Source organism: Schistocerca cancellata, chromosome 6, assembly GCF_023864275.1.
Source record: "Schistocerca cancellata isolate TAMUIC-IGC-003103 chromosome 6, iqSchCanc2.1, whole genome shotgun sequence".
Lineage (NCBI taxonomy): Eukaryota > Metazoa > Arthropoda > Insecta > Orthoptera > Acrididae > Schistocerca > Schistocerca cancellata.
The window spans coordinates 571,601,581-571,624,764 of record NC_064631.1 but is presented as its reverse complement, the minus strand read 5'-3'; the positions used below and the strand labels follow the sequence as shown (position 1 = coordinate 571,624,764).

At 41.5% G+C, this 23,184-nt stretch overlaps 1 protein-coding gene across 1 annotated transcript in view; it reads right to left on the bottom strand.

Moving 5' to 3' along the window:
- Positions 1 to 19,098: 19,098 nt before the first annotated feature.
- Positions 19,099 to 23,184, bottom strand: part of LOC126191354 (protein FAM219A) — a 107,118-nt gene continuing 103,032 nt past the window's right edge. The window contains exon 4 of the mRNA XM_049932194.1: positions 19,099 to 20,023. Within this exon, the coding sequence (XP_049788151.1) occupies positions 19,831 to 20,023 (193 nt within the window). The 3' untranslated portion in view covers positions 19,099 to 19,830. The remainder of the gene's footprint in view (positions 20,024 to 23,184) is intronic.

Here is a 23,184-nt window from a genome sequence, read left to right as displayed (position 1 = left end):
TTCTGCACAAGAGTCAAGGAAGTGCATTCCACATGCAGATTGGATTTCTGCCTAGTATTAACTGAGTGAATGCTGCTAACTCTTGGGAATAGGCTAATATTGCTAACAACAAACGACATTAAAGAAAATATATACTGTGAGGGCAATGTCCGAATTCCCAGAGTATTGAATAGGGGTCGACAAGAGGTTCTCGAACTTACACCACATATAGCTCGAACAGCCCGTTTTTGAGCCAAAAATACCCTTTTTGAATCAGAAGAATTACCCCAAAAAATAATACCATACGACATAAGCGTATGGAAATATGCGAAGTAGACTACTTTTCGTGTTGAAGTGTCACTTATTTCAGATACTGTTCTAATAGTAAATAAAGCAGCATTTAGTTTCTGAACAAGATCCTGAACATGGGCTTTCCACAACAGCTTACTATCTATCCGAACTCCTAGGAACTTGAACTGTTCCGTCTCGCTTATAAAATGCCCATTCTGTCTGATCAAAATATCGGTTCACTGAGTTATAGGCGATGACTGACTGAGAAGGAACACAAACAGAAATAGTAGATGATGTGCTGATTGAGGTCATAAGAAAATGTACTCTAGCTTTTCAGATCTCTAGTGTTACACTATCTGCTAGAAATGATGTCCATTATTTGGAATCAAGTCTTTCCATTCAACCACATACCTGTGTTGGATCACACCCACAAGTGAATCATATTTCTGGCACTCTCATATCTCGAAACGAGACAGCTTTCTGAATATGTCTGCTACAGTAAAATTCCAACGTGGTTTTAGCCAGCCCTTACGCATCTTGCAACTGATCCCATTTCTACAGCTTAGCACATGTGATCGTTCCAATTTAAGTCAGAGAAAGACATGTCCACCACCTTCTGCAACCCATGTAGAAACAGAATGACCTGAGTTAGTGCAAGCCATGTGGAAACAGAACGACCTGAGTTAGTGCAACAGGACCGTGTTTTCACCATTCGGTGGAAATGTGCACAATGTGGTACATCTCCAAACTAGATACAGATACTACAGCCCGAAGCAGGTCTGCGTCCATTCAAATCTATCAGCCCAGCATGTTATCATCGTTATTCTGTACCATCCAACAGAGAAAAATTAGAAACTATAAAAGCTCCACTAACTTCACCTGATATAAAACTCACCTAGGCGCCATTGCTCACACGATGATGAATAGCTGCGATGTGAATGCGGCACAGAAAGAGGGTTATCGCAATACTTCCCAGAATAGCATTCCTCCTAGAATTCCTAACGAGACACCCAGTCCGTCATCCAATTTACCTGTGGTGGTGGTTGTCGGGATGTTTAAGGGGGACTAAACAGCTAAGGTCATCAGTCCCCCATTCCAAAAACAGGCGAGACATAAATGCACGAAGCAGGTAAAACCCCAAGGGGAAGGAGACCCCCCCCCCCCCAGGCCCTAAAAGAAACAAATGCGGTAACGAACACTACAACACGAAGAGTACAGATGAACACCAGACAAAGAGAAACAGAAGAAAAGAAGACGGCCGGAGACCGGTTGACTGACCACGACTACAAAAAATGGAAAGAGTCAACCAACCGACTACACACTAAAATCTGCAACCAAATACGAGAAACTCGAGGACAAGAGACACACAAAGGGAAAGGAGCAGGACCTCCCTAAATGGAACCATAAAAAGGACTACCACGGATAAAATGTAAAACGTCATCAGCCACGGAGGCATTGTCGCTTAAAACCAAAGGCAAAGTGCCCGGGAGATTAAAAGACTGCCGGAGGGTGCGCAGTCGGGGACACTCCAATAAAATGTGGGCCAAACTGCGGCTGCTGCCTATGCGGGACAATCCTATTAAATATACAGCGTTTGATCCATTGCAGAGGTCAGTTCAAGGTTTCATCGCCCATACTGTAGGATGCCGGATGACCATATCCCACAGACTATACTGTAACTCGCAAGAGAACCTCCCTGTGTCCGTGTGTCATTCTTTGAAACATTGTTTTTTAACACGCTTTGTACACTGCCATACATTATGTTTTTCTGCTACGACTTTGAGGTCTGTCTCAGGTCCTAAACTGACATTAAGACGCTCTGATCCACGGGCTCTCACAGAAAACTAGACATCGCACAGTGTAAATCATTTTGTTACTGCAGCTACCATAACATGCGACACACTGTGGACGATTTTAAATAAGACAGTTACAACATAAGGAAACTAGAAGAGTTTGTTATCGTCCACTACTGAACACGCGGGCGAGTAAGCAGGAACAGCGAGGAGTGATTCGATTTTTGGCGGCAGAGGGAGTTGAAGGCCTTGAAATGTATCGACGGATGAAGGCTGTGTACGGTGAATACAGTCTGAGTTGTTCAAGTGTTGTGGAATGGCGCAAACGATTCCTTGAGTCACTGGAAGACGATGCTCGTCCTGGACAGGCTCATTGTGTCATCACACCGGAAATGGTTGCGCAAGTGAATGCTTTATTCTTGGATAATCGCAGAATCACTGTGGACAAGATTCGTTGGTAACAGGGTATTCGCATGGGCAACAGGCGACGAAGTGTTTGACTGGGTCCAGGCCTGGATCCGACAGCGGCCTACTAGCTTCTTCAAGGATAGAATCGACCGGCTACTGTCGCAATGGGATAAATACGTCAACAGTTTTGGTGACTCTTTTTCGGCATGTATACTGCGTATAACCACATTTTTGAGTTAATAAAATCGTTACCGTTACTTTACTCTAGTGACCGGGTTTCATTTGAATGCCTCTTATAAAATATATAAATGTTTGTAGTTGTGTAGGTAATTCAGTATAAATGCTTGAAATTGTGTATATACACTCCTGGAAATGGAAAAAAGAACACATTGACACCGGTGTGTCAGACCCACCATACTTGCTCCGGACACTGCGAGAGGGCTGTACAAGCAATGATCACACGCACGGCACAGCGGACACACCAGGAACCGCGGTGTTGGCCGTCGAATGGCGCTAGCTGCGCAGCATTTGTGCACCGCCGCCGTCAGTGTCAGCCAGTTTGCCGTGGCATACGGAGCTCCATCGCAGTCTTTAACACTGGTAGCATGCCGCGACAGCGTGGACGTGAACCGTATGTGCAGTTGACGGACTTTGAGCGAGGGCGTATAGTGGGCATGCGGGAGGCCGGGTGGACGTACCGCCGAATTGCTCAACACGTGGGGCGTGAGGTCTCCACAGTACATCGATGTTGTCGCCAGTGGTCGGCGGAAGGTGCACGTGCCCGTCGACCTGGGACCGGACCGCAGCGACGCACGGATGCACGCCAAGACCGTAGGATCCTACGCAGTGCCGTAGGGGACCGCACCGCCACTTCCCAGCAAATTAGGGACACTGTTGCTCCTGGGGTATCGGCGAGGACCATTCGCAACCGTGTCCATGAAGCTGGGCTACGGCCCCGCACACCGTTAGGCCGTCTTCCGCTCACGCCCCAACATCGTGCAGCCCGCCTCCAGTGGTGTCGCGACAGGCGTGAATGGAGGGACGAATGGAGACGTGTCGTCTTCAGCGATGAGAGTCGCTTCTGCCTTGGTGCCAATGATGGTCGTATGCGTGTTTGGCGCCGTGCAGGTGAGCGCCACAATCAGGACTGCATACGACCGAGGCACACAGGGCCAACACCCGGCATCATGGTGTGGGGACCGATCTCCTACACTGGCCGTACACCACTGGTGATCGTCGAGGGGACACTGAATAGTGCACGGTACATCCAAACCGTCATCGAACCCATCGTTCTACCATTCCTAGACCGGCAAGGGAACTTGCTGTTCCAACAGGACAATGCACGTCCGCATGTGTCCCGTGCCACCCAACGTGCTCTAGAAGGTGTAAGTCAACTACCCTGGCCAGCAAGATCTCCGGATCTGTCCCCCATTGAGCATGTTTGGGACTGGATGAAGCGTCGTCTCACGCGGTCTGCACGTCCAGCACGAACGCTGGTCCAACTGAGGCGCCAGGTGGAAATGGCATGGCAAGCCGTTCCACAGGACTACATCCAGCATCTCTACGATCGTCTCCATGGGAGAATAGCAGCCTGCATTGCTGCGAAAGGTGGATATACACTGTACTAGTGCCGACATTGTGCATGCTCTGTTGCCTGTGTCTATGTGCCTGTGGTTCTGTCAGTGTGATCATGTGATGTATCTGACCCCAGGAATGTGTCAATAAAGTTTCCCCTTCCTGGGACAATGAATTCACGGTGTTCTTATTTCAATTTCCAGGAGTGTAATTAAGTACAAATATCTGTGACTGAGCATGTAATAAATTATGCCGAACATATATTAAAGTGTACAGTTAACGACTGTAATTGTATTACACATATTAGTATTATGTATAAGACATAAAGCCTCATGCGTTATGTTAATGGTCAACGGCTAAGAAAGATGGAAAACATGAAACACATCTGGTGGAAAATATCTTTTAAACTTCAGGAAGCGTAACACAGGGGAACATATTAATAATAAACTGCAAATAATGAAGCGATTGTTCTTCACAGCTCGTATAGCATAACCATGTCCCATTTGTTCAAGACTGCCATGAAGTTGCGGCAGGTCTATCTTACAAGTATCATATAATTAGTTTTATTTGTATCCTAACATTATTTCACAAGGGATCCCTTGAGTGCGGGGCCGCAAAAGGCCAATGATGTTTATGGCATTCGACGCCACACATACTGCCTACCATGCAGTCACAATATTGGTTGCTAATAGTAACAGAGAGTGAGACTGGGGGTATCCAGTGGTGAGCAGAGCATGAGGCTAAGGAGCGTAGCTGAACCGCTTAGTCGACGAGTAACTTACAGCAGTATGTGTTGATCAAAGCAAAGCAATGGCAACGATAAACAAAGAAAACATTGCGTTACATCTACAAGAACAGTTAACGAAATTGACATTTCGTCAGAAGGCAACCGAAGGAATTTCGCAGTGTGTGGAAGAAGTGGCAGATGAAATGTTAGCGTTTCTGCAAGATGAATCAGTGGAATGTGTGGTATCGTATACGCTCGACAGCGAGGACAATGTACATGAGAATTGCAACGATGACGATGCGTGCTTAAAAAATGAAAGTAATATTGAAGTAGGTGTCGAGCCACGTAGTTCATGATCCTTGTCGGGCAGCTAGCCACAAATCCCGTCTCAAGTGAACCGTAGTTGACAATCGTTGTACAAGGATTGGATACTAAAACACAATGGAAGAGCATCTGCAGCATAGTTATAAACAAAACCATTTCGAATAAGTCCACAGCAATATGTCCTTGTAGTGCTTAAGAATAACTAAGGATATTAAAGGAAGGACAAGACGCACTTGTTACAGAAACTGGTGTTTGCGCGTTTCAAGGATGCTCGATACGATTTACAGGATATGCATGATAGTGACCTACTACATTAAGCACATCAAATTGCGCGACGTAGGTTACAGCGATTTCAAGGGAAGCAGTGGATGGCTGTGTAACTTTAAACACTGCTCAGAATTGGTAGACGTAAGATAACGAATTTCAAACAAAGCATCAGCTTAACAATGCATAGCGAACTGCAGAATCGGTCCGTAAATTTGTAGATGAGATAAACATACTTATCCCAACGTTCAGTAGGGAATTTCTTTTCAACTCCGACCATTCGGGATTTGAAGAAGAAACGCGTATGAAAGGAACCGCGGAAATTTGAGGTACAAGAAAGTTGTACCAAGATCAACTAACATCAATGCCGACCGTTTACCGTTGGATGGTAAACTGGCCAGAAAGTTATTTACAGTGCTGCGGTAACTTGGAGGCGCTCTGCCCCCTGCGATTCTTTCTCGTGTGCGCGACCCTGCAATGGCGGTAGGGAATATTTACATCACAGCAAGCAAGAGTGGGAAAATGGGCTTAAGAGAACTACAAATATGGTATGCTTTCGGCCAATACCTGGTCAAAATTATTTGCTTTTGATTGATTCCTAGTCTGCAAATAAAAATCATTCTTCTTTAGAGCAAACTATCAGTAAGAAAAGTGTGTGACATTGTAATTCGTAACACATGGAACCAAGGGACAAAGTCAACCTTAGGATGTTTTCCTCCGTGCCTATAAGACATATTATTGCACTATCTGCAGCTATGCCTTAAAGAATACCCAATTTCATGATAATCTCCACGACAAACTGTTTCGCATTCGGTTGCACGCCATCGCATTCCAACAGTTCTCATCATCACGTTACACCAAAATGATTCTACAGTACTCTTTAAGAGTTGATACCCAGCTGAACGTCCTGCCCGGTTTGTAACTCTCTAGCAGATCGCCTTCGATCTTGATGGTGCGAACCTTTGTGATCACTTTGGCGCGTCAGTTTTGAGTCGATGTTCATGGTGCAAGTTAGTGATTTGTTTTGAACATTTTGAATATTGTTGATGTCCATTTTGTGAAGTGTAATCCCATAGAAGCTTGATTTCTGCACCTTCGAACACTCATTTTCTGTCGCCCTCCTGATACACATGTTGAGTCATTAGCAGATAACATTTGTCCTATCATAAGTGTCAACACGACACTTTCATAGGAGCCTTACTAAAGATTGAACTTGCGACCTCGCACTCAAGGTGTCCCTTGTCAGTCAGTACCTTCAAATGTTATCATGCATCAAATTGAGGGTTATCAATAAGAATTTCACTGCTCTAGGTAGAATATTTATGAAGAGAGAATGTCTTCTGTTTTTCATACATTGTCAAAAGAGAGAGAAACAATAAGTAGATTTAAGTTGTCCTAATGTTAATTGTAATGCACAGTTAGGTTATATGCAGTATTTGGGACAAACAATATTCATTCAGTGTCTTCATTATATACAAATATTGCGCATGGGCGCCCCTCTCGGCTTGGCTCCAGAAGCGGCCACTACTAACTGTGATATGTCCTGTCTAGAAATCTCCCAGGCGCTGCGCTCAGCGTAGCACCCAAGGTCATGGCTGTTATCACTCGGGCCTTAAATTGCCCTGGAATCAGCTGCTGAGTCAGTGGAAGTACAAGGCAACTACACACCATTATACGAAACAGTGGTTAGGTGGCAAAGATGCTTCCATTGTGGCCAAACAACTCGTAACAATGAATAACGAAGTTACAGGTAGGTAGGTGGTAAGTTCATATGGGACCAAACTGTTGAGGTCATCGGTCCCTAGGCTTACACATTACTTAATCTAACTTAAATTAACTTACACTAAGGACAACACACACACCCATCCCCGAGGGAGGACTCGAACCTCCGACGGGAGGGAGCCGCACGAACCGTGGCAAGGTGCCTGAGACCGGGCGGTTACCCCGCGCGGCACAAAGTTACAGACCGTCCCTCTGTGCAGAACCCGGAATCGCTAGAGAACAGTCGGCCCTGGTCTCGAAGACCGACATTTTACAATCAAAACGTGATAATCAGTTATGAATCAGTTTTCAAATCTTGCACGACATTCTAAACATGAAAGACGTCGCAGCCTGCTGGGAACAGCTACCTTTCACACTCACAGGATGCTCGCCGAATCGAGGCAGTAGCAGAAATGTTGCAGCTGTGTCAAGCTAATACAAATGATTTCTTTAGTCGCTTAACCACCATGGGTGAGTGTTGGTTGTATCATTATGACCTCGACCCAAAGGAGCAGAGCAAGCAGTGGAAACATGTGGGTTTGCCACCGCTCTAAGAGGGAAGGTTTTCTCTCTTTTTGGAGGGAGTATGTAGGGATGGGGTGGGTGGGGGGTGGCATTAACAGATTATGTTCGTAAGGGCCAAATGCAAACGGTCATAGGAGCATACTACTAATTTCTCATGACAAGGTCATCAGAGGGTGCTAAGATGAAACGTCAGGGGAAGCGGTCCGAGGGAGTGCTTTTACTCCATGACAATGATCCAGCTTATTCTGCACTCACTCCACGTATTCTCTTCGCATGGCACCCAGTGACTTCTTCCGCTTTCCTTGGATACAAAAACCAGAACAAAAAGAAAAAAAAGCCCTATCGTGTCCTAACACAAGACAAAGGGAAGACAGGGGCTTACAGGTCAGTCTGCAATTTCCGAGTGATTACAACCAAATCAAATTCATACACACAGACGTCCAGTGAAGGCAGTTTGATTGTATGAATCAGCGCCGAACACTGTCAGAGCATACCAATGAGAGGCGCGGACTTTGCAACTCTATGTTTGAAGCAGGTTGCTCAAGTATACTCAGGGGTCTGATTAACCCTATTTATGTGCCATCAGATTAACTACGGCGCTGAAGGCAAATTCTAACCATTAGAAAAAACAATGGATGCAACTGGTTGCACAAAAGAAGAAGTGTCTGAGTCCTTGGGATGAGAGCTAACAGACATAGGAATCACTAGCAGTATTGTAAAACACGAAACTTTGAGAGCAGCGCGCCGAGTGAGAGAAACAGGCTTGTTACAGCTTACCTGCGGCTGGCGATGAGAAACACGCAGTTGGCGCCCCAACGATCTGACTCGGAATACAAAAACATGGATTTGTGGCGGCGCAGTATATCTCTCTTCCTATAGACAGCCCACAAGTCCACTGGCATTCTAAAGGCTTTGGCCAATCTGACGACTGGCTCTGCATCTCCACAGCACCTCTGGCCAACAACATTCGGATTTTCCCCTTCTACTCGGTAGGGACCGACGTTTCTGGTGTTTATTCTGGTCTTTAAATTATCAAACGCCAAGTTTAATAGCACCAGCGTTCAGCTGAAAGCTGCACGTCACTGCCCTTCCCATCGTGGCTAACAACAACAGTGCTTTACATCAGATGGCACCGTCCTGATGTCTCTCGTGACTGTTGTCATGGCACTCCAACCTTTGTAGACCCACTGAGATTGTCATTGAGTTAGCAGTTAATTCTGAGAAGTGAAACTTCTCCCCTGGAACAGCTGCTCAGAGCTTCTGCAACTCGCAGGGCTCTAACGTTACTGTTTACCTCTGGTAACCTAAATGCTAACACATTTGCCTGCTCAAAAATGGCTCAAATGGCTCTGAGCACTATGGGACTTAACATCTATGGTCATCAGCCCCTAGAACTTAGAACTACTTAAACCTAACTAACCTAAGGACATCACACAACACCCAGACATCACGAGGCAGAGAAAATCCCTGACCCCGCCGGGAATCGAACCCGGGAACCCGGGAAGCGAGAACGCTACCGCACGACCACGAGATGCGGGCACATTTGCCTGCTCTCTAAATTGCGTCTCTGATTTCCTTCTTTGGAGTGACCTAGATGACTTCCAACAGCCTAAGCTTCACAACACAACGTACAAGTCAATACGTCTTCAGTATATGATAAACCACTGCATGGCAAGCATTTCTAGAATGACACAATGTACAGACTTCTACAACGAAGGCTTCGCCGCCTCCTCCCCCCCAAAGCCCCTCCAAGACAGTCTTTGTTTCTAAAAACGTATGATGGGTGAATATGTAGAGGAGGACTCACAAAATCATAACATATCATGGTCATAGCTTTTTTTCCGCAAAGATAATTAAAACTTCAGGACTGTCCCTTGTATGTGTGAACAGAGTGAAATTGCCCAGTATGAGCCAGTTATGAAATTTTAACTACGGTACCTCTACGAGGTGCATTCAAGTTCTAAGGCCTCGGATTTTTTTTCTCCGGACTGGAAAGAGATAGAAACATGCGCATTGTTTTAAAATGAGGCCGCGTTCATTGTCAATACGTCCCAGAGATGGCTGCACCGTACGGCAGATGGAATTTTACCGCCAGCGGCGAGAATAAGAACTGTTTTAAATACTTAAAATGGCGACGTTTACCTTACTTGAACAGCGTGCAATCATTCGTTTTCTGAATTTGCGTGGTGTGAAACCAATTGAAATTCATCGACAGTTGAAGGAGACATGTGGTGATGGAGTTATGGATGTGTCGAAAGTGCGTTCGTGGGTGCAACAGTTTAATGAAGGCAGAATATCGTGTGACAACAAACCGAAACAACCTCGGGCTCACACAAGCCGGTCTGACGACATGATCGAGAAAGTGGAGAGAATTGTTTTGGGGGATCGCCGAATGACTGTTGAACAGATTGCCTCCAGAGTTGGCATTTCTGTGGGTTCTGTGCACACAATCCTGCATGACGACCTGAAAATGCGAAAAGTGTCATCCAGGTGGGTGCCACGAATGCTGACAGACGACCACACGGCTGCCCATGTGGCATGTTACCAAGCAATGTTGACGCACAACGACAGCATGAATGGGACTTTCTTTTCGTCGGTTGTGACAATGGATGAGACGTGGATGCCATTTTTCAATCCCGAAACAAAGCGCCAGTCAGCTCAATGGAAGCACACAGATTCACCACCACCAAAAAAATTTCGGGTAACCGCCAGTGCTGAAAAAATGATGGTGTCCATGATCTGGGACAGCGAGGGCGTAATCCTTACCTATTGCGTTCCAAAGGGCACTACGGTAATAGGTGCATCCTACGAAAATGTTTTGAAGAACAAATTCCTTCCTGCACTGCAACAAAAACGTCCGGGAAGGGCTGCGCATGTGCTGTTTCACCAAGACAATGCACCCGCACATCGAGCTAACGTTACGCAACAGTTTCTTCGTGATAACAACTTTGAAGAGATTCCTCATGCTCCCTACTCACCTGACCTGGCTCCTAGTGACTTTTGGCTTTATCCAACAATGAAAGACACTCTCCGTGGCCGCACATTCACCAGCCGTGCTGCTATTGCCTCAGCGATTTTCCAGTGGTCAAAACATACTCCTAAAGAAGCCTTCCCCGCTGCCATGGAATCATGGCGTCAGCGTTGTGAAAAATGTGTACGTCTGCAGGGCGATTACGTCGAGAAGTAACGCCAGTTTCATCGATTTCGGGTGAGTAGTTAATTAGAAAAAAAATCGGAGGCCTTAGAACTTGAATGCATCTCGTACATCCACAACCTGCAAGCCAACGTAAAGTATGCGGTGGAGGGTACTTCATGCAACATTATCTTTTCCCCTTTCCTAATACATCCGTGAAAAGTGGGCGCGAAGAGTGATTGGTGGCGAGTCTGCACATTAGGTCATGTTTCTCTCCATACCTGGGGTTTACCGTATCATAACACTGCTGTCGACATAGGGTGAAACGCTATTAACCCATTATAGCCCACTCTATGATTTATCATACGTTTGCTCTTCTCAGGCATATTTGTTTTCACAAGCTCTTTGTCAACATCTCAACAACTGAAATATTTCTTTTGTGTTTTATTGTTGGTTTAAAAGTCCACTGTTGAAACTAACAGTTGCAGTGGAGGTAAGGATTGTTTATTTCCCGGTGGAAGGCATTTGTTATAGTGCTGTTGACTCTGCTGCTTCTCGTCATAGATAGGCGGTAAGTAACAACAAAATTATGATGTGTAGGTTCAGAATTTCACTCATATTATTGCGGATTAGTAATTTGAATACTTAAATGCAATATATAAGCACAAATTGAAAAGGAGTACTTCATTTGCTTTGCTGTGGTACTTTACACGTGAAATATCATACAGTGGTCAGTAAGGGGTCATTTTCTCGCAGTTGGTCCGATTTATTTCAGATATAATTTGGAAAAGGAAAGGGACTTTGCTGTTATTCTAAATGTCCTGTTCTCCACACAAAAAAGGGACAAACTGCAGAGATAAGATCAGTAAAAACTGACGGCCTTGTTAGAAGTGTAACGCTTTATCCACCCAACTGCTGTTCCAGATTACGATCGCAGTCCCGAGTTAGGTGAACGAGGCACTGAATGGAAGACTAGACTATTCACAAAAATTTGAGGTACCTCATGATCCTACACCTGATGTACTAGAACATCTCCGCACGCCAAACTCGACTCCAATAGATTTTTTCGTGAAGTTTTTGACGCTGATTTGGTTGAGATTCTGATGAGAGAGATAGTAAAATATGCTGCTCTAAATGGACACAACGTGCAAATAATGATGATGTTTACAAATACATTACTATTTCGCTGTTATATGGATATTGTAAGGTCAGCCATCATCGTCAATGCAAACTTACATGACACTACACACGGTATAATTAAATGACATCGACAGTCTTCAAGGAACTGTAGAGGGTGACCTAAAGAGCAAATCGAGGAGGATAGGAATCCATGTCAAGATACTTTATTCCTTTGTCAAAGATGTAGGGACCTATAGTTGCCGCTAGACCACCTCTTCATAATCAAACATGTGTTTGTATGTTGGCAGATCACAAGTTGCACTTCCTATAATGGGCCTGACAATATTCAGTACTTTATGTGACGCCGTACGTGTCCACACCTGCTGCAAAATGTTCAAATATGTGTGGACTCTTAATGGACCAAACTGCTGAGGTCATCGGCCCCTAGACTTACACACTACTTACACTAACTTATCCTAAGAACAAAAAATGGTTCAAATGGCTCTGAGCACTATGGGACTTAACATTTGAAGTCATGAGTCCCCTAGACTTTGAACTACTTAAACCTAACTAACCTAAGGACATCACACACATCCATGCCTGAGACGGGATTCGAACCTGCGACCGTAGCAGCAGCACGGTTCCAGACTGAAGCACCTAGGACTGCTCGGCCACAACGCCCGGTGGGAGGGGGCGCGCAATCCGTGACATAGTGCTCGGCACAAGCTACATCAAAATTGTAGGGACAACTATTCACAATTGCAGCAGAGATATTCACATAGGCCTAAAAACATGTTTGTTGCCTAAGAGGTCGCCTCACCTCAGGCGTTTGCCGCTGTTAACTTCGACGTTTCGTAGCCTTGTTGGATAATGCTATGTGGCATGGGTTCCTATCCTCAATTCCTTCCCCATGCAATCATCTACATCCCCTAAAAGTTCAGCAGTTTTGTTTTGTTACAACCTGTTCCTGCATCTGTTAGTCCCCTACATGAGATACCTGCAGTTAGGACACCTGACCTGCAAGCTTCTAAACTGTCCCCAACTTTAGTTGCAAGTGTACCAGATCTTGAGCTACATAGAAAATAAAAATGGGCTACTCAGAACTAGACTAGCCATAAACCCAGCCACTGACTACAAAGTGTTATGTTGTCTCGAAATTATCCACAGTCCATTGACAGGCCATACAGCTTTATCTTGAATCTTGATATAGGCTACAAACAGCACTAAAATTTGCCTTTATTGGCGCTCACAGTTCGATGCCACGGTGTCTTAATTTGACGGGAATGCCCTTGAAGGCACACTGAACATGCAGAGTAACTCCTTGAAGCAGGCATTACTCTGTCCAGTGGGGGACACAGATCCTGCACTATCATCTCTAGCCAGACCAGATTCTGTGCCAGTTGGGCATCTTTTGACATTTAAAACAAGATAATGACTCTGACACTGGGGTGTAATACAAGGTCCATCTTGCCTGTATAGCCATCAGCATTTCTAAATGTGTTTCTTGTATCATGCCAGTTTCCTTAGACTTGAATACCGTGTGCCAAATGCACACAACATGCAGATGGAACCACTTTACACACAAGACCTATGACCATATGGACTGTTGCTGGGACACTACAATCTTGTACTCACATGTCATGTACATCACTTGTTTCCATGTTGTCCTACTACTGTTTAGTCTGACAGTGTTACCTAGATGCACTGCAGTTTTGTGAATCTCGAACATCCCGTTTATTTATGTGTAGAGGAGTGTTAATGATGGTACTCATTCAGTAATGGTGTATACAATCATGGATACCCCAGTCGTACAACTTTTTTATTATGTGAAATACAACAAGGACTGCCCCATGCACAAAATTCCTTGATACTCTACTGAACGACAAATTACAGCACTCCAAGTATGCTGGAGCCTGTTATTAACAACTAGATCCATCCTTAAAAAAAAGTTTCTTATCCTTTACATTACTCAAATATGTTTAGCTTTATGTAAATCCAAAATATTTTGGAGAAATGATATATGTTATGCAAGGTAAGGTCCACAGCTTCTCAGCATTTGAAAATAGAAGACATAGCCACTGGAAAACCACAATATCACTTCATTTTATTCAGTGATTGTTTCTGATACTTTATCATCTGATTGAAACTAATCAGATCTTACTGTCTATCTATGGTGATAGCCATCATCATAATGTGCAACAAATCATTAAATTTTATAAGCATTTGTATCGGTACCTGTAAAATTAGTACAGTCTGAAATTTGTGACCTTTACAATAAAGATGCAGCTGTACACTGCAAAATTCGTAAATACCATAGGCCATGTTAATTATACAGCTATATACCAAATATAAATCTTTATTCTGTACAATTATTCACGACAGAAAATGACAATTGTTCACCATAGTTGCTCAGTAAGACAGAATTGCGTTTTACTACATGGTGATAATAATAATGCTGTGAAAACTAGTCCTTCAGTGACGTACAATCATACTGCAGCATTCTGGGGGTCAACTTTGAGGAAATTTTTGCGACCCACAACAGATGAAATCAACATACTACTAAAGAATCTCTGTAATCAGTGTCCCCTGATGTGGACATTTCAAGTGTAAGATTTTGGTTATAATTGAACCTTCATAATTAGTAATGAGGTAGGATGAGGGGAAACAGACTAGCAGAAAATGAAAAGTGAAAACTCAGTGGTTCCACATAAATGTAGAATTAATCACTCTCTATACAAACTATACCATCTATATGACTGCAATTACATGGTTCTGTATGTATAGGCAGATTGTATTGGACAAAAATTCCATTTTTTTGTACAGCATCCTCTTGTTACAGTGCAATTCTATGCCCATGCACAGAAACACTTATCAAGCATTGTATTTCATTTAGGGAGATGTGTTCAATGCTATTTCCATTTGCTGTCAAAACTGAGCAAGACATGTTGCCAGTACTCCAGATTGGACAAGCTGCCATCCCATCATATCCCATATTGTGTTCTTTCAATGTGCTCTTAAGAAGCAATATATATGCACAGTGATAGTACAACATGATGCATCTGCTTGAGAAAGATTAATACAAAGCCAACAAGTCACATCTAATGTGTTGGGCTCTATGAGAAGAATCACTGTATCCAGATATGTTCTGTACTTATTCATTGTGTTAACAGAAATGTTATCAGATAATCCAATTATAGAAACATGTGATGCTGTTACATGCTGATATATTCCACATTGCTTTGTGGATCAAGACATCCATAGGACAAATCAACCCTTACAACATTTTAACATCTTTGTCTAATATTGCTCAAAAGTGCTGAGGGGAGATGAATTAGACAATTGCATTTGAAATAAAGCAAATAAAAAATACAATACTTCTTCAGTGATTACATAAAAGCTTATGACTACACTCACAGGCAAAGCCTTTGAAATCTAGTGGCAGAATTTGGATTTCCAGTTAAACTCATAAATCTTTGTAAAATGTGCTTGGATGATAACAAAAGCAGAATTTTGCCAAGTGAAATAAATTCTGACCATTTTAAAAATAAAACTAGATTAAGACAGGGTAACACTCTCTCCCCTCTTCTCTATATTGCAGTCTTGGGAACAGCTGTTAGGAAACTGAAACTAGTGCCTGCTGGTATGCTGAGGTGTTAGCAAATACAGTTGATATGGTGCTCATCAGGAAAAGTGAAACAGATATTAAATTATTAATGGATTTCACAGAAAAAGCGTCCAAACTTGGCCTCAAAATAAATGATCAGAAAACCAAGTAAATACAGTTCAAAGATATGGAGATAACAATCAGCTAACATTTATTTGAATGTGTTGAGCACTTCAAATTTTTGGCACAAAGTTAGAGAAAAGTAGAAGTGAAAATGAGACTGCAAAATGCTAACAGAACTACCCATATAAAAACTTCTAGCATCTAAATTATTGAGAAAGAAAAACGAAATGAAGCTGTGCAACACAATCAGCAGACCAGTCCTAATCAATGAAGTAGAAACAACGAGTTTGCCTAAAATGGAAAAACATCACTTACCTGCTTTTCATAACAAAGTTTCTGTGATAATGAATCACAAAGCTGTATTAGGCACACAAAACAGAATTCTACACGCTACCACAATGAGCAACAACAATGAGCATAACAACTTCCAGAAGACTTCAATGGGCCAGCCAGCTGATGAGAACAAAAGAGAACCAAGTAGGTTCAAAAATTTCAGGGAAAAGTCAACTGGTAAAAGAACAATCAGAAGACCCATAACTACATGGTTAATTGAAGTTAAAGCAATATTCAACAGGAAAGGCATAAATAATTGGATCAGCATAGGATTTTTGAGACCCTAAAAAACCAAAAATAAGAAGAAGAAGTAGACAAAGGTTTTCAAAGATCATAATATTAGCATAAGATAGAAAGAGATGGAGGACAGCAGAAAACCTGTGAAAGGGCTGAGACAAATGCCACTCACAATGAGATGTGTACAGCTTGCCTGTCCCATAATGTAACATTATGTCACAGTTCAGGAGAACACAAAAGAATCTCATTCCACTTCTTTGTCAGACAAGCAAGAGTCCTCTGAAAGCAAAGATGAACCTGAGTGCTAATTAGAAATAAGATCACTGTACAAGCATGAACCACTAAGGAAAGGAAAACGTATATGAATGTGTACAAAAAACAGCAACTTTGCTCATAAAAATAAAACTATTGACCAACTGTAAATGCTTAAACTAGTCCATTTACACAATACTGAAGTGAAGAACCTGAGGACAGATAAATAACTGGAGAGTTGACACAGAAGAGTATGTAAGTGACAAATTGGTCAAAATTCCAATTTTTCATGGAGGACAACCTATGTTTCTTTGCCAACAATGTTGAGAGAAATCTAAGTGAGGAGTGTCTGCTTGCAGTTCCCAAGATGCCATCAGATGGCATCTCATGCAAGTTCAGGGTTGTTGGCATAGAGAATGATGCATGTGCCATTTTTTTAGTCCAGGAGAATGGATACTGTGTTTAGTAGGCACTGCATGTTGTGTTGTATTCACTATTTGTTTATGTGCATCATTCACTTACCATAATTGTGCAGAGTTAAGATGTCAATTAACATCCCAAAAACAAAGAAGGCATTTAACCTCCCAAAAAGGTAAGTTTTAGCCATTTCTTTGGGAAGTCTTCAAGCCATGGTGAATATAAACTACTCTGTACTTACATTACAACCCCTTCATTATGAATGGTGATTTTGTTCATTCTATCCAGGCATGCTGTAAATGCCAATATGGATGCCAATCATTAAGCAAGAGTGACATCCAGATGCTGCATGAGGTTTTCTGACATTTATGAAAGGAAGCTCAAAGCATATATTCAATGAGTCGTATTCATTTCGTGAACACTGCAAGAAGATGCCATGAAAGCTATGAAGCTCCAGAAGACAGGTGGCAACTACATTTACTATTCCAACACATCAAAGCACAGTATGGGTCTGCAGTAATACCTTCTTAGCAGTAATAGGGATGTCGAAGAAGAGAAACCATGTCACACAAGAGAAAATATAATGGCACTGACATACGTATCACTAAAAATCGTGTGTGATCATTGCAAACAGGAGAGAGCCACTATTCCAGGCAGAAGATGCAAAGTTTAACTAGAATATTAACTGGCTTTATCATGTTTTCATGGAGAAATTTCCTGGCACACATATCAATGCTCGGTTACTGTAGAGTTATCAAAAGGGACTTTCCCAATCTCTGTTTTAATGGTGAAGACAGATACCTGCCACACCTGCAATAAACTGACCTGTGAAATAAATGCCATTAGAAGATTCTCTGTGATTGCTACAAAAGAACTTCACCTCAGGAAAGGTGATAAATCTGCAAGACAACTTCCTAATTCCATGGTATCTAGTCAATGCCCTTCAAGCACTGTAGTGACTTTGGCTATTAGTATGAAAAAGGTTATGTTAATGTCTAGTTTGACTCACAGCAACATATTCTACATGCACTGTCAAATCACAATTTGTGTATTCAAGTGGGATATTCTGGTTTCATGTGTATGTGGCATGAAGGAGGAGGAGAATATGGAAGCAACACTGTTCATGTCTTTTAAAGATCCTGTTCACTCAGTTTACACCAAAACACTACTGAAAATATGGTTTGACAACTGCGTTGAACACAATAACAGGACGATGCTCTGTGTTCTAATGTATCTAGTGGCTACAGAATACTATGATTACAATGAACTGAAGTTTCTGGTCTTCAGAATTTCTTATATGCCTTGAGATCAAGATTTTGGCATTATGAGAAACAAAAACATGTTTGCAAGGCCATGGTATCTGAAGAAATTCAGACTGTAGTTAGAACTGCAGATCTTAGACACCATTTCTGCTGAAGACTATAGATAAAATTGATTTCTTTGATGTCTCTCATGTATCTGGTATGTTCATAAACACATCATCATTGAATATCATTAATAAAATGTGGATTAATATATCAGTGAGAAATTTTTCACAAATAAATACAAAGCAAATCTTCAGAAAAATGGAAAAGTGGGAGGATCAAATTGTTTTGAAAAAGGGAAACTACACAGAATTCAAGAACGTACACACCTTCAACAGTGACACACTGGTAATATCCACTATCCACTAGTGACGGCAAGAAAAAAGATTTACTGGCAACGCTGGACTATCTGGACCCAAAATATCATGAGTTCTATGATGAAATCTGTTCTCCCTAATTTTGTATTTTGTGGGTAACAATGATTATTAAAATTACTGATAAAATTATTAATGATAATAGTCCAAAACACAAAATAGCACTGATTTTACATAAAAATACACAAATAAATCATTTTCAAGATCCCAGTTAAATTTCTTCTTTCTCCTGAAAATTTTACTTTTTGTCACTTGCATGCTTTTCCATGTTAGCACCTCAGCTAGGTATCTCATTTATACAATGTAGCACACAATTTTCCTATACAACACACCTCCCTCACAAGAAGTGAAATATTTTTTGAAAAGTAGTTCTACATATGAATAACGGACGTGCACTGATGGTAAACGTACATCACTAAAATTATTTGATTTGCCTTCAAATACTTCTCTGGATGAAAGATTTATCCATAGCCAATGAACCGACCAATCAAATAGTTACTAAAAAATAAAATTTGTGTGCATTCATAACTGAAAAATTTTATTTGTGGTCTCAAAAATTATAAATTGTCCGCATTTTAATATATATGGGATACAAAAGTCATTTTAGTTTTTTGCAATAAAAAATATTTGCAACAAACAATGTAAAACTGGCATAACATGTAGCACAACACAATATCACCATACATACATTCTGTGTATTTGTATGTAAATATAAATTAAAGTAATTCTGTTTGTGTTAACAGATGACTAGACAAAGTAATCAGTGATTACAAACAAAAATATTAAAAAATTGGCACATTCTTATAAAAGTTAAGTACTTCTTCAAGTATTTTCTCTGCATTTAAAATTTAAGATGACATAATGCACTATCAATATCACTGCACTTTGCTCACAATTAAATAGTGTCTGTTACGGAAGAACATGGAATTCCAGTCATTGGTTGCGTTTAATGTGAACGTAAAATATAGAATGAAAGAAAGATTGGCATTTAAACCAGTCAACCATCAGTGGAAATTAAAGCTGTAAGTTCCTAAGTATGTTAATTGCATCACAGGTGCACATGATGTCACACGCACATTATAAACTACAATAAATAAAAATTATTTGTGCGCTTTGTACTATTTCTAACAGGATTTCTAAACCATTTATTTAATTCAACAATAGAATAAATTAGATTTTAGTAAATGAGATCATAACACTAAGCAGTACAACATCAAGAAATAAAGCAACAGTAAGTTGTCATATCCTACGATGGAATGACTTTCTTAGAGGAACCTCATTCTGTGTTTATATAATATTACATTTCCAGTCTGCAGGAATAACACAACAAATACATCTTTGGTACATTGGCTTGGGAGGCAATAAATTAAGATCATCTTCATCTGGAGAAACATCAAAATCTTCAATACTGAATGTGTCAGTGAGTTCTTGTTTACCATCCTTCATTCTTGAAAGTGGGAAGAAATTGATGTCTTCATCACTACAAATAAAGAAGATCTCACATTATCAAACACAGAAATTTTTTTAAAATAACTGATTAATTTTCATTTACGAAAATGTTCTTTTTATTACTTCTCAAATTTCTAAATTTCTTGGTAATTAGCACATAATAAATTTCCTTTACTTCACATCTATGGTCACCTTTTTTTCTGATCATAGACATGAAGTAAAGGAAATTTATTCTATATGCAGGTCACTGTTTAATTCATGACAATGTGAAATTGGCATATACAGGATATACATAAAGTCCAGGAACACATTCAATTATTTACTGCACAAGAACCAAACATTGTACAGATACCATACATGTCATTTTGAAGAGAAACACTGAAAGTTTTTTTTTCTTTTTTTTTTTCTTCCGTGTATACCACCACAGTGTAGTTTGATAATTTGCCGATAGTTAGCACTAGTTGCAAACATGATGAGTTCAGGTGTGGAGCGAGTGTTTCTGTAAGTTGGAGTTCGATAAAAACAAGTGTGCTACAGCTGTTCAATGGATGTTTAGAACCAAATATGGTAAGAAGCCATGGACAAGTAAGGGCATTTACCACTGGCACAACAAATTTGTTACGACAGGTTGCTTGTCCCCAGCAAAGAGAAGCAGACATCCCAGTGTGTGTGAAGTGAATGTGGAGCACATACGAGAGACATTCATAAGTAGCCCAAAGAAATCTGTGCATCATGCATCCCGTGAATTCCAAATGGCTCCAATGACAGTGTGCAAAGTCCTGCGACAGAAGCTGTCTATGAAACCATTCAAATTGGACCTAGCGCAGAAGCTCAAAGACAAGCATTTTGAGTTTTGTTCACAGCTGCAACAACTGAATGAGGGTGGGGGTGGAATTGTTGATTGCTTAATTTTTAGTGATGAAGCCACTTTTCACACTAATGGGAAACTGAACAGGCATAATTGTTGAATCTGGGGTACAAAGCATCCACACTAACGCATTGATTTTCAGCGTGATTCCCCAAAGGTAAATGTTTTTTTGTGCCGTGTCACATTGAAAACTGTAGGGGCCATTCTTCTTCACCAAGAGCATTGTCACTGGATATTCCTACTTGGACATGTTGGAGCAATAGCTGCTGCCTCAAATGCAATCGGACTCTCCGTTCATCTTTCAGCAGGATGGAGCTTCACCTCATTTTCATTGTGAAGTTCATGGGTACCTGAACACAGAGCTGCCACGTTGATGGATCGGCCGTGCTACAGAAGGGGCCAGCTGTTTCATGAAATGGACTCCCCAATCACCAGATCTCACTCCGTGTGACTTTTTTCTGAGGGGACACATTAAAGATCTGGTGTATGAACCACCTTTACCATGTGATGTAGCACAGCTCTGAGAGAGAATACAGGAAGTCACTGCCACAGTCGACGATGCCATGCTGGGAAGGATATGGCAAGAATTCCATTACCATACTGGCGTTTGCCGGGTCACTCATGGTTCGCATATCAAATGTTTGTAAAAAAAGCTTTCAGAGTTTCTCTTCAAAATGCAATGTTGTTGTTGTTGTTGTTGTTGTTGTTGTTGTTGTTGTTGTTGTTGCTGTTGTGGTCTTCAGTCCTGAGACTGGTTTGATGCAGCTCTCCATGCTACTCTATCCAGTGTTAGTTTCTTCATCTCCCAGTACCTACTGCAACCTACATCCCTCTGAATCTGTTTAGTGTATTCATCTCTTGGTCTCCCTCTATGATTTTTACCCTCCACGCTGCCCAACAATACTAAATTGGTGATCCCTTGATGCCTCAGAACATGTTCTACCAACCGATCCCTTCTTCTTGTCAAGTTGTGCCACAAAATCCTTTTCTCCCCAATTCTATTCAATACCTCCTCATTAGTTATGTGATCTACCCATCTAATCTTCAGCATTCTTCTATAGCACCACATTTCGAAAGCTTCTATTCTCTTCTTGTCCAAACTAGTTATTTTCCATGTATCACTTCCATTCATGGCTACACTCCATACAAATACTTTCAGAAACAACTTCCTGACACTTAAATCTATACTCGATGTTAACGAAGTTCTCTTCTTCAGAACCGCTTTCCTTGCCATTGCCAGTCTTCATTTTATATCCTCTCTACTTCTACCATCATTAGTTATTTTGCTCCCCAAATAGCAAAACTCCTTTACTACTTTAAGTGTCTCATTTCCTAATCTAATACCCTCAGCATCACCCAACTTAATTCAACTACATTCCATTATCCTCGTTTTGCTTTTGTTGATGTTCATCTTATATCGTCCCTTCAAGACACCATCCATTCCGTTCAACTGCTCTTCCAAGTCCTTTGCTGTCTCTGACAGAATTACAATGTCATCGGCGAAACTCAAAGTCTTTATTCCTTCTCCATGGATTTTAATACCTACTCCGAATTTTTCTTTTGTTTCCTTTATTGCTTGCTCAATATACAGATTGAATAACATCGGGGAGAGGCTACAACCCTGTCTTACTCCCTTCCCAACCACTGCATCCCTTTCATGCCCCTCGACTCTTATAACTGCCATCTGGTTTCTGTACAAATTGTAAATAGCCTTTTGCTCCCTGTATTTTACCCCTGCCACCTTCAGAATTTGAAAGAGAGTATTCCAGTCAACATTGTCAAAAGCTTTCTCTAAGTCTACAAATGCTAGAACCGTAGGTTCGCCTTTCCTTAATCTAGCTTCTATGATAAGTCGTAGGGTCAGTATTGCCTCACGTGTTCCAATATTTCTACGGAATCCAAACTGATCTTCCCCCAGGTCAGCTTCTACCAGTTTTTCCATTTGTCTGTAAAGAATTCGCGTTAGTATTTTGCATCTGTGACTTATTAAACTGATTGTTCGGTAATTTTCACAACTGTCAGCACCTGCTTTCTTTGGGATTGGAATTATTATATTCTTCTTGAAGTCTGACGGTATTTCGGCTGTCTCATACATCTTGCTCACCAGATGGAAGAGTTTTGTCAGGACTGGCTCTCCCAAGGCCGTCAGTAGTTCTAATGGAATGTTGTCTACTCCTGGGGCCTTGTTTCGACTCAGGTCTTTCAGTGCTCTGTCAAACTCTTCATGTAGTATCATATCTCCCATTTCATCTTCATCTACATCCTCTTCCATTTCCATAATATTGTCCTCAAGTACATCGCCCTTGTATAGACCCTCTATATAC